This window comes from Saccopteryx leptura, chromosome 1 (genome assembly GCF_036850995.1).
Source record: "Saccopteryx leptura isolate mSacLep1 chromosome 1, mSacLep1_pri_phased_curated, whole genome shotgun sequence".
Classification (NCBI taxonomy): Eukaryota; Metazoa; Chordata; class Mammalia; order Chiroptera; family Emballonuridae; genus Saccopteryx; species Saccopteryx leptura.
Genome location: NC_089503.1, coordinates 335,752,930 through 335,765,722, shown reverse-complemented (window position 1 = coordinate 335,765,722; position 12,793 = coordinate 335,752,930). Strand labels below are relative to the sequence as shown.

The window sequence follows — 12,793 nt, the reverse complement described above, 5'->3', positions numbered from 1 at the left end:
CCTATGTGCCCCGGCCGGGAATCGAACCCGGGTCCCCTGCATGCCAGCCGACGCTCTACCGCTGAGCCAACCGGCCGGGGCCATATTTTTTTATTTTAAGAAAGTAAATTTGGCCCTGGCTGATTGGCTCAGCAGTAGAGCATCAGCCTGGCATGTGGAAGTCCCTGTTCAATTCCCAGTCAGGGCACACAGGAGAAGTGACCATGTGCTTCACCATCCCTCTCCTTTACCCTCCCCTTTCTTCCTCCCCTTTCTCCCTCCCCTTCTCTTCACCTCCCACAGCCATGGCTTGAATGGTTTGAGCAAGTTGGCCCTGGGCACTGAGATGGTTCCATGGCCTCACTTCAGGCACTAAAATAGCTCAGTTGCCAAGCGGTGGAGCAGTGGCCCCAGGTGGGCAGAACATCAGCCCCAGATTGGGGTTGCCAGATGGATCCCAGTCCCTGTCAGGATGCATGCAGGAGTCTGTTTCTCTGCTTCCCTGCCTCTCACTTGATAAGAAGGGGGAGGGGAGGAGTAGGAGAAGAAGAAAGTGAATTTGAGTTTTAAACAGATAAGTTCTTTTTTTATTGTGATAAAAGGTACACAACATAAAAGTTACCATTTTAACCACACCACTCAGTGGCATTAAGGACATTCATAGTCACCATCACTATCATCCATCTCTGGAACTTTTTTCCAATTCAGTGCCTGTAAAGAGAGTACATTGTTACTTTAAATTCCAGGGCATTTAATAATAAGAATTGGAATTTCATTAGGGTTATTTATAAGTAGCAGTACATTTCTCTTTGTAAAATCTTGTTTTCTGTTTTATAATATCTTCTCTTCCCTCTCTTGGGGAAAGGTCCAGGGATGCCCCAAGGTGTGTTGTTGCCCCTCTGGCTCACCACCAGGACACTTCATTTATGCAAAACTCTTACCAAACAAATCACAGAACTCAAGGGAAAGGAGAGACCTTGGGAATCATACATCCGCCTCCTTTTACTGGTGAAGGAAAAACTTCACTATGATCACCCACCTCCCATTCTAACCTGGATGCCAGGTTGGACTCGATTAGTCTTGACTTCACTTGATGAGTGCCTGTGGAGATCACTTGTGCTCTTAGGGTACTTAGAACTCTCTCTCATTACAGTCTTGACTGTCATACCCCTAGGAGCGGAGCTTTTAGTCCATTTCTCAGCTGCAGTTAGGGGAGAGAGTTAAGCTCCCTTTGGCACTCTGATGGAGAAAGGCAAGGTCTGCAATTCCAGGAATCTGATCACAGAGAAAGGAGGTAAATGCAGTGTAAATCAGTGAGGTGTTGTCATGAAATATCAGAAGAGGCTTTTTTTTTTTTTTTTTTTAACAGAGAGAGAGTCAGAGAGAGGGTAGACAGGGACAGACAGACAGGAACGAAGAGATGAGAAGCATTAATCATTATTTTTTTGTTGCGCATTGCGACACCTTAGTTGTTCATTCATTGCTTTCTCATATGTGCCTTGACTGTGAGGCTACAGCAGACCGAGTAACCCCTTGCTTGAGCCAGTGACCTTGGGCTAAAGCTGGTGAGTTTTTGCTCAAACCAGATGAGCCCGTGCTCAAGCTGGCAACCTCAGGGTCTCGAACCTGGGTCCTTCCGCATCCCAGTCAGACGCTCTATCCACTGCGCCACCGGCTAGTCAGGCAGAAGAGGCTTCTTAGAGATATGCAGTGATAGCTTGCCATACCTGGAATCCTCCAACGACACCTCATAAACCCCTACATTGCTCTTGGCCAATATAAGTCAATCAACAAATGTACACCCAACATCAAATCATGAGTGCTCGCATGCTCCCCCTCCCAGGAGCATGCCCACACCTCTCTTCCTTCTCAGGCATGCATCTCCTAGGGTTGCCACCAGGGGAGCAGTGGCAGTGGCAGTTCATCCCGGACTAAACCTGAACCTGTCTCCAAAGCCCATTTTTCTCTGGCTTTTCAGTAAACCAACATCAGCCCTGCCTGGGCTCATTGCTGTCACGAGTGCTGTTCACTGACATAGCTGGATGGCGCTTTCCCTGAGAGCAGGGAACTAGAGGACTCAGCAGGGAGTCAAGATTCCAGGCATTGCTTCTGTAATTGCATAGCGCACACAGTCCTGCCCTCAGACCCGCTCTTCACAGATATGACAGCCACAGTCCAGCTGAACACTGCTGTCCCTCCAGGCAGCAGGTGAAGGCTTGTCAACTCTGCAGCCAAGGACTGTTCTGGGTCCTTCCGCATCCCAGTCAGACGCTCTATCCACTGCGCCACCGCCTAGTCAGGCAGAAGAGGCTTCTTAGAGATATGCAGTGATAGCTTGCCATACCTGGAATCCTCCAACGACACCTCATAAACCCCTACATTGCTCTTGGCCAATATAAGTCAATCAACAGGCTTAAGGATCCCACTGAACAAAATTGCTGTGCCTGGCTTGTATTGTCTACTAACCAGATCGCAAAGCACACCGGGCAAACGGTGGTGACCAGTCTGCTTTGTGTGGGAAGTGTCCTCTGTCAGAGTGAGTGAGAGAGCGATTGAGTGAGTGAGTGAGTGATGAGCGTTGTGGGCAGAGCTGACCCCTGGTCCTGCCTCCACGTCGTTCTGCAGGGGGATCAGACCGCCTTGCATCGGGCTGCGGTGGTGGGGAACACTGAGGTCATCGCGGCGCTCATCCAGGAGGGTTGTGCCCTGGACCGACAAGACAAGGTGAAGTGGGATGCACTTGCCTACATGCAAGATGTTATTATCGTTCCTGAGTCTTCTCACTTATGATTTAACACAATGAAATCAGCCCAAATCTCCTTTGGAAAAGTATCAGATATCCTAGTACTTTATTATTTTAGAGAGATAGGAAGGGAGGGAGAGAAACTCTGATTTGTTTTTCCACTTATTATTGGTTGATTCTTGTATGTGCTCTGCCTTGGCATCGAACCCACAACCCTGGGGTATTGGGATGATGCTCTAACCAACCGAGATACCTGACCAGGGCCCAAGTAAATTTTTGGTTTTTGTTTTTTTTTGTTGTTTTTTTTTTTACAGAGACAGAGAGAGGGATAGATAGGGACAGACAGACAGAGAGAGATGAGAAGCATCAATCATCAGTTTTTTGTTGCGACACCTTAGTTGTACATTGATTGCTTTCTCATATGTGCCTTGACCGTGGGCCTTCAGCAGACCAAGTAACCCCTTGCTCGAGCCAGCAACGTTGGGTCTAAGCTGGTGAGCTTTGCTCAAACCAGATGAGCCCGTGCTCAAGCTGGCGATCTTGAGATCTCAAACCTGGGTCCTCTGCATCCCAGTCCGACGCTGTATCCACTATGCTACTGCCTGGTCAGGCCCAAGTAAATTTTTTAAAAATTCCTTCTCCTATTCTATAGCAGCAGTGGGCAACTACATAAACATAAATGATATCAAGATAAAAAAAAGTCTAGAAGTAATGACATGAGGAGGCCTAGATGGGGAAGGCATATGTCCCCAAACCCTGGCTCTTTCCTCCTTTTTTTTTTTTTTGGATAAGTGAGCAAGTTAATTTTTAAAACTATATTGGAAGAAAAAAAGTAAGCAAAATCATTTTTTTTTTTTTTTTTACCAAGTGGGAGGAAGGGAGACAAAGACTCCTGCATGCGCCCCAACCATGATACACCCAGCCACCCCCATCTGATGCTCTGATCATTTGTGGTCATGCTTGCAACCGAGCCATTTTTAGCGCCTGAGATGGAGGCTCCATGAAGCCATCCTCAGTGCTTGGGGCCTGTGTGCTTGAGCCATGTCTGTGGGAAGGGAAAAAGTAATGAGAGAGAGAGAGAAAGGGGAGTGGGAAAGGTGAAGAAGCAGATGGTCGCTTCTCCTGTGTGCCCTGACAGAGAATCAAACCCGGGACTTCCACATGCCAGGCCAACACTCTACCACTGAGACAACCATCCAAGGCTTCAAAATCAATTTTTTAAGAAATGCCAATGGCATGCCCGACCAGGCGGTGGCGCAGTGGATAGAGTATTAAACTGGAATGCAGAGGACCCAGGTTTAAATCCCCAAGGTCTCCTGCTTGAGCGTGGGCTCATCCAGCTTGAACACGGGCTCACCAGCTTGAGTAGGGTGTCACTGGCTTGAGCTTGGGATAATAGACATGACCCCATGGTCGCTGGCTTGAGCCCAAGGTCTTTGGCTTGAGCAAGAGGTCACTTGCTCTGCTGGAGGCCCTTGGTCAAAGCACATATGAGAAAGCAATCAATGAACAACTAAGGTGCTGCAACAAAGAATTGATACTTCTTATCTCTCTCCCATCCTGTCTGTCTGTCCCTGTCTGTCCCTCTCTCTGTCTCTCTGTTCCTGTCTCTCTTGCTAAAAAAATTTTTTTTTAATGGTACATATATTAACCCAGTGTTCCTAAATAGCCAAACAGTCTTAAAACATGGAACTTCACAAGTTAGTGCAATTCAGTCTTTTTAAAATAATTTTTAATTGAAGTGTATATATACAGAACAGTGCCCAAATAACAAGTGCAGCTCAGTGAGTCCTCGCTACCTGAACCACATCTATGTGAGCGCTCAGATCACGGAGCGGGTCGTTACCGACAGCCCGGGCCCCTTCCAGTCACTGCTCCTCTTGCTCCCTGCTTCCTGCAGTCAGTCCCACTGGCTCGGCCACACATCGCCGCTGCCTTTTCCAGCATCCTCCACTCCCTGGCCTTTGGTGCTGTGGTCCTTGACACCCTAGGCTTCCCCCTGCGAGTGTCAGCAGCATTAGGCCTTATCTGTTGGTGTGGTTGAGTGAAAAGCTAACCCAGACTATGGACATAATTGGAGAATGCACCTGCACCACCCCCTGCTGATTGCCCCGTGCCCTGGTCTGGACCAGCATGGAGGGTATTTCTACCTCTTCCCTCTGTGCTTCTCCCTCCCCAACACCCTGACCTCCTTGCCCCACCCCACTCAATTCATTGCACTTAGTATACAGGTTTTCTTTAATTGATTTTTTTTTTCAGACAGGAAGAGAAAGAGATGAGACACCTTAGTTGTTCATTGATTGCTTTCTCACATGTGCCTTGACTGGAAGCTCCAGCTGAGCCTGTGACCCCTTGCTCAAGCCAGAAACCTTAGGCTTCAAGCCAGCGACCTTTGGGCTCAAGCCAGCAACCATGGGGTCATGTCTAAGATCCCACGCTCAAGCTGGAGACCTGAGGGTTTTGACCCTGGGTCCTCTGCATCCCAGGCTGATGCTTTATCCACTGCATCACTGCCTGGTCAGGTTTTAATTGGTTGATTTTTATTTAAAAGCTACATATCAAGGACACTTGTTTATCTTATTTATAAATCACTGTTTCCTCAGTTCCTACTCATTTCTTTGGAGTTCTGAGGCTTTTGGATTAAGCTAGATGAGATTTAAATTAAGGAAGAGAAAGGAGGGGAGGGGGAACTTATCTATCTGGTTCTTGGGCCCTGGAATTTATGAAGCCGGGTTCTGTATTTTCCTGATCTTTGCAGGGTTCTCTCTGGAGTCAGGAGCAGAGCGGAACCTAAGGGGTGATGGAGGTGGGAAGGAGTAGACGTTATTTATCCTGATGTTACTTTCAGTTAAACGTCTCTGTGCCTTTCTCCACTGGAGTTCCCATAGAGACTTGATCCCCAATGCCGAAGGCACCCACTGTACATCATGAATCTAGAATGGCACTTGTTTTGTACCGTTTCTGGGAGAATGAGAAACCCCAGCTGAGAAGGACCCTGTAGCATGCCTTAGGGACACAGTCTGATGAGTGGATGTTAGTGAGATGAACGAGGTTGTGGGTAACGTGCTCTCTCTCTGTGCGCACTCCTCAGGACGGGAACACAGCCCTGCACGAGGCGTCCTGGCACGGCTTCAGCCAGTCAGTCAAGCTGCTCGTTAAAGCAGGAGCCAACGTGCTTGCCAAGAACAAGGTGAGGCCCAACAGGTGCCAGAACTCATTCAGGTGAGGACGGCTGCTGCTTCCTTCCCTGTGGCAGGAGCCTCCTCTCCCACAGCAGAGGGAGCTCAGGGGGCAAGCAGAGCCCAGCAGGGAGACGACGGCCTGACAGTCCTTCGTGGGCACGGTCTGCGTGGTGAGCGAGAGAACCCGCGGGGCCGGCACGGCTTCTTCTGGCTCTCACTGCTTTGCTGTTGGTTTATTAGAGCGTGGTTGTCCTCATGGAGACAGGGAAGGGACAGTAGCGTTTCTTCTCTCTCTTTCCCTCTGTCCCCTCTCCAATCACTCATCGCCTCTTTTGCATCTGTCCTGTCCTTCCACGCTCAGTGTGTCCCTGGACTTCAGAAGCCTGATGGCATACTGACCAGCTGGCCTGTCCCCTCTCGGTCCTGCTTGGACATCTTGCAGGAAAGGTCGTCTGCCTGACACTGTCCCAGGGCCTCCCCAGAGTGGCCTCAGCTGACGTCTGCAGCCTCTTCCCTCTGCCTTTCCCAGCATGTTTCTCCTGTGCTGTCAGCCTGGGCTCACTGCTCCCTCTGTCTGCTCACTCCCGCAGGGGCAGCCTGCTTCTCCTCGCTGCCTGCAGACCTCTGAGCTCGTCTCCCAGGACGGTGGCCTCCCCTCAGCGCCTCCCCCCAGAAGGCCCCCTGGGCAGGCACTGCACACAGCTTTGTGTTGTCATTTACCGCTCAAATGTTTCTCAAGGTTTCCTCTTGGGTCAAAAGCTTGGGGGAAAGAAGCAAGCCGGGTATTGTCATATCTCCAGTAATGAATGCCTGGCTCACTGCCTGGCAGCCCAGCGGCCGCTCCGTTCCTTTGAACTGGTACCTGTTCTGAAACATGAGTTGGTAAGCTTATACTGACTCTGAGACTTAGGTAGTTCCCACTGAATGGATAAGGAAGCCTAAGCAGTAGGCCCATGGAGTCCTTGACTAAAACATACGGTTCATTTGTGATTCAGGTAGGGCCGTAAACCAGCCCAGGTCTGTCTGCTCTGCCACACTGCCTCCTATCCTATGCAGGGCCCCCAAAGCATTGTGGAAAGCCCTGAGTCCTTGCTCCAGGTAACGAAGCGGAGGATGTTGGGAGCACAGGTGAGGTGGTAAGCTGCCATTCCAACACAGGACTGGTACCTTCTGCACCTGCCATAGTCTCTGGGGAAACCTCTGTAAAGGTTCTTCCCCACCCCCTGCCCCGGCCCAGCTTTATTGAGGTATAACTGACAAGTAGAATGTAGCATCCTGTTACATATTAAAGCATAGAGAGTGATATATTTCCCCCATCAGGTTAATTAGCACATCCGTTCACACATTTACATTCATTTATTTAGTGAGATCACTTAAATTCTCTTGGTAAACCATTCTACAAGACAGTGTTATCAATTAGTCACCATGTTGTACGTTAGCTCCTGAGACCTTCTTTATAACTCAAAGTCTGTACCGTTTTACCAGCGTCTCTGTTTTCCCTGCCCCCGGCAGCCACGTTTCTACTCTGTTCCTCTGAGTTTAACTTTCTTCCTTTTAAAAATTTCACGTCTAAGTGATACTGTGCAATATTTGTCTTTTTTTTTTTTGGTCTCGCTTATTTCATTTAGCTTAATATCTTCCAGTTCATCTATGTTGTAGCAAATGACAGGATTTTTCTTTCTTTTTTCTTTTTATTTTAGTGAGAGGAGGGGAGGCAGAGACAGACTCTCACATGCACCCCAATCAGGATTCACCTATCAAGCCCAGTAGGGGGGCAGTACTCTGTCTATCTGGGACCCTTGCTCCCTTACAACTGGAGCCATTTTTTAGCACCTGAGGCAGAGGCCAAGTAGCCATCCTCAGCATCCAATGGAGCGAGGCATGGCTGCAGGAAGAGAGAGAGAGAGAGAGCAGCGAGAGGAGGAGGGGTAGAGAAGCAGATGGGTGCTTCTCTTGTGTGCCCTGACCAGGAATGGAACCCAGGGCATCCATACATCAGGCAACATTCTGCCACTGAGCACACTGGCCATGGCTAAGGATTGTTCTTTTTTAAGGCTGAATAATATTCCATTATATTAAGAAATGGACTTTTTACTCGGTAAGTTTAGCAGCCTCTGGGAAATCTGTGCTTATTACTTAGGGTGGGGAAAATGTCTATTAGTATATCTACCTAGGTCATTTTTTTTAAAGATTTTATTTATTGATTTTACAAAGAGAGGAAGAGGAGATAACAAGAAGTAGTGACTTCGCTCTAGCTGTTCATTGGTTGCTTGTTGCAAGACCAGGGTTTCCAACCAGCAACCTCAGCGTTCTAGGTCAGTGCTTTCTCCACTGCGCCACCACAGGCCAGGCTCATATATTTTTTTTTTTCCATTTTTCTGAAGCTGGAAACGGGGAGAGACAGTCAGACAGACTCCCGCATGCGCCCCACCGGGATCCACCCGGCACGCCCACCAGGGGCGATGCTCTGCCCACCAGGGGGCGATGCTCTGCCCATCCTGGGCGTCGCCATATTGCGACCAGAGCCACTCCAGCGCCTGAGGCAGAGGCCACAGAGCCATCCCCAGCGCCCGGGCCATCTTTGCTCCAATGGAGCCTTGGCTGCGGGAGGGGAAGAGAGAGACAGAGAGGAAAGCGCGGCGGAGGGGTGGAGAAGCAAATGGGTGCTTCTCCTGTGTGCCCTGGCCGGAATCGAACCCGGGTCCTCCGCACGCTAGGCCGACACTCTACCGCTGAGCCAACCGGCCAGGGCTCAGGCTCATATTTTTTTAATAGTAGATTTTGAGGTATATATAATTCATATACAGTAAAGTTCATTTTTCTTAGGTACTATCTATGAGTTTTGACCACCACCACAGTCAAGATATAGAATATTTTCATCACCCCAAAAAGTTCCTTTGTGTCCTTGGGTGGCAACCCCGCATTCACCTGCCCGCTCCCAGGAGCCACTGATTTGTTCATCTTTCCCAGATTGTCATCTAAATGGATCATAATGCGTAGTCCTTTGTGTCTGACTTCTTTCGCTTTGCATGTTTTTAACATTCTTCCATGTTGTTACATGATTTTTATTGCAGAGTAATACTCCATGTTATGAATGTACCATGTTTAGTTTATTATTAGCCATGGTTTTTCATTTTCTTGATCCAAATGCTTTTCAGCAAAATTGATATTTTCTTATTGGCAAAGTAAATTTTGCTATGATATATTTCTAGAACCATCAGATTTATTTCACTCATTTATTCAACACATACTTAATAACTGTCACGAAGCCAACAACTTTGAGACAACCTGCTGTGTGGGCAATGGGAATTACATCAAGACAAGCTCTGAGCCCGGTTCTATGGATCATTTTCTTCTATAAGGTTGCTGTGGGTATTATTCTGACCCTCGGCTGTCGTTCTGATGTGGTATGTTGAAGGCAGAGGGTCTCTATATGTATGCTAAGTGACAGATGCCTGTTATGTGGGGATCTTTTCTATAGTTAAAATTTAGTTGTTTCAAGAAAACTAGAAGAATGAACAATTAGAAAAAAGGCTCCAGTGTAATCTTTACTTTTTTTTTTTTTTTTTTTTTTTTTTTTTTAATTTTCTGAAGCTGGAAACGGGGAGAGACAGTCAGACAGACTCCCACATGCGCCCGACCGGGATCCACCCAGCACGTCCACCAGGGGCGACGCTCTGCTCACCAGGGGGCAATGCTCTGCCCCTCCGGGGCGTCGCTCTGCCGTGACCACAGCCACTCTAGCGCCTGGGGCAGAGGCCAAGGAGCCATCCCCAGCGCCCGGGCCATCTTTGCTCCAATGGAGCCTTGGCTGAGGGAGGGGAAGAGAGAGACAGAGAGGAAGGAAGGGGGGGTGAAGAAGCAAATGGGCGCTTCTCCTATGTGCCCTGGCCGGGAATCGAACCCGGGTCCCCCAAACGCCAGGCCGACGCTCTACCACTGAGCCAACCGGCCAGGGCCAATCTTATGTTTCTTGAGTCTGCACGTGGGAAGTGACCTGTTTTGCAGCAGCTTTTATCTGAGTTGAGTAGGCACCGTGCTGCAATCCTCTATCGGAGGAATGTCAGACGTGCATGTGCACAGCTTTTTACCATTAAGGAAGTGGCCCCCCCCCCCCCCGCATTCTTGAGTCAGTCCTCCTCACAGCCTCAGCATAATAGGAGGCACACTCCATTTTACATGTAAGGAATTCAAGACTGAGAGTATTTAGAGCATTGGCTAGTGGCTTTCACCTCTTAAAAGACTTGGAAGAGCCAGGACTTGGAACCGAGGTTTTATAACAGATGGGATTCTTCTGCCTGTTTGGATTACAAATGAAATGTTCTTGCCACTGAAACTCCTGCGCCTGCTGATTAGGCAGCAGAGAACGTGAGCTTTGACTCTTTTCTCTGCGTGTCGGGCCCCTCTGCAAGGTCTGCCCCGTGCGCGTGTGTGGAGCACCACCTCGCTAACGTGTCCTCCCTTCTCTTGCCTCTCTCCAAGGCGGGGAACACAGCCCTGCACCTGGCCTGCCAGAACAGCCACACCCAGAGCACACGCATCCTCCTGCTGGGCGGGTCCCGCGCCGACCTCAAAAATAACGTGGGTGAACAACACCAGCTCCTCTCCTGCTCCCTTGTGTCATTTTGGAAAATATAACCCTGAAAGCATACTTGAGTGTTAACATCTAGAAAATAAAAATGTAGTGTTTGGGGACTATCTGTAAAGTATTTATATATTTTTTGCTGATTTCTTAATGGGTTATTTAGGGCTATCAGAAGAGGAATGAAGAGACTTGGAAAGATGACTGCTTTCCTCCCATCCTTTCCTTGCTCCTCAGCCTCAGCGTGCTTTATCATTCCCTAGAGCACGTGTGGGTGAATGAATCTGGGAAGCCTCTAAATGTCTTAAGAAGGTCTCTGCCCACACCGTGGTATACTGTTAGCCAATACTGGGTGATGTGTGCGGGCGATGTCTTCTGCTGCTTCATTCCCAGCCTCTGCACATCAGTTACTGAGGCATCCTTGGCCTGAGCTGACGGGCCAGTGGTTCTGAGAGGATCCCTTACCTGAGAGGTCACATGGGTGTCCCTCCTGCCTCCACAAGAAGCTGTGTTTCCTTTATAAGTCCCGTGCTCAGCCACTGGAGTAGAGAATCAGACTGAGGCGTCTCTTTTAAAAACTGGCCTTCGCTGGGCCTTCCTGACTGGGGGCAGACTCCCCTCAGGTGACTCTCAGCATGCCCTGAACCTCAGCTTTGAGCTTGGCTCCTTCTTAATCTGGGGAGAAAGTGATGTGGGGTGGACACCGGCTCTAGACAGAGCTAGAATAAAAATGTTAGGGGAGCCCTGCCGAATATCATGACTTTGTCTCCAGTGTTGTCGTTTCTCTGGGGGAAGTCTGGCCCGTGACCGCTGGGGAAGATCCTGACCTCTCAGACTGCCCCTTTCACACCCTGTGGGTGCTGCTTCATCAGCTTTCCAGGCTACGTCGCTCCACGTGGGATACGGGCGTACGTCCAAAATGGAATGCAACTTGAATTTTTTTTTTTTTTTTTCTTTTTCCATTTTTCTGAAGCTGGAAATAGGGAGAGACAGTCAGACAGACTCCCGCATGCGCCCGACCGGGATCCACCCGGCACGCCCACCAGGGGCGACGCTCTGCCCACCAGGGGGCGATGCTCTGCCCATCCTGGGCGTCGCCATATTGCGACCAGAGCCACTCTAGCGCCTGAGGCAGAGGCCACAGAGCCATCCCCAGCGCCCGGGCCATTTCTGCTCCAATGGAGCCTCGGCTGCGGGAGGGGAAGAGAGAGACAGAGAGGAAAGCGCGGCGGAGGGGTGGAGAAGCAAATGGGCGCTTCTCCTATGTGCCCTGGCCGGGAATCGAACCCGGGTCCTCCGCACACTAGGCCGACGCTCTACCGCTGAGCCAACCGGCCAGGGCGCAACTTGAATTTTTTAGAACACGTGTGATCTCAGAATTCAGCGTGCCTTGCTGCCCTGTCCTTAGAGCCATGATAGCTCTACGAAGGGAAAGGCTCATTTCCAAAGCAGTGCTCTTGGTCTTCATTCAGTATACTCCAGAATCTTTGGGTTGGAGGAGAGGATGGGGTCAGTGGATTTTTATCAAGCGCTGGGTGAGCAGAATCTAGCTTGGCTGCTGGGGTTTCTCACGGGGAGCAAGCAGCCGGCGTGTGGAATCTGACAGCGGAGAGTCGGCATGGTGGGAAGCCAGCAGGGCCGCAGACAGCAGCCACGAGCTGTGAGTCCGGGGGTGGAGCATCCTCGGGAAAGAAATGCTTATAATTCAGGCTGACACCCTCTAAAGAGTGTCAGATAGCTGGCCAGCTTTTAAATGGTGTTTTTGTTTTACTTGCTCTGTTTCGTTTTGTAACGCTCAGACTGTGCTTAGAGTTTGATTTCTGTCCGCAGGCAGGCGACACCTGTTTGCACGTTGCCGCGCGCTATAATCACTTGTCCATCATTAAGCTCCTCCTCAGTGCTTTCTGTTCTGTCCATGAAAAGAACCAGGTCAGTGCATGTGTCCTCCCCATGGCTGCTGGGCCCCCTTCCCACAAGGCCAACTGACAGGTGTGTTAGCACCAACGGGAGCAGAGGCTGCTGGAAGCCTCTCTGACTCTGACTTGGCCAGCGCTGGCCTCCGCGTGGGTGTTCCACTGCGTTCCTGTGGCCCTGGTTCATCTGATCTCCTAGAGAGAGTGCACCCTGATCATTCCCGTGCATATCACCACATTTGCATATTGAACATTTTCTGGGGATCCTCAGGGTGGGGTTTTGTTTTTAATGTGATTTTTACGAAGGAAACCTGCAAGAATGTGGCTTAGTAAATAAGCAAGGGAATGAGGTGTCTCACCACCCCAGTTCTGTTCCCTGCATGGCCACTTAGTT

At 49.7% G+C, this 12,793-nt stretch overlaps 1 protein-coding gene across 4 annotated transcripts in view; it reads left to right on the top strand.

Moving 5' to 3' along the window:
- ANKRD6 (ankyrin repeat domain 6) overlaps positions 1–12,793 on the top strand; it is a 256,918-nt gene that overhangs the window by 209,400 nt on the left and 34,725 nt on the right. For 2 of the 4 annotated variants that reach the window (XM_066358880.1, XM_066358882.1), the window contains exons 4-7: positions 2,605–2,703; positions 5,814–5,912; positions 10,387–10,485; positions 12,317–12,415. The exons of 1 other annotated variant lie outside the window; for it this stretch is intronic. In XM_066358880.1, coding sequence (XP_066214977.1) covers positions 2,605–2,703; positions 5,814–5,912; positions 10,387–10,485; positions 12,317–12,415 — 396 coding nt within the window. The remainder of the gene's footprint in view (positions 1–2,604; positions 2,704–5,813; positions 5,913–10,386; positions 10,486–12,316; positions 12,416–12,793) is intronic. One more of the 4 variants, XM_066358883.1, reaches the window with a different exon arrangement.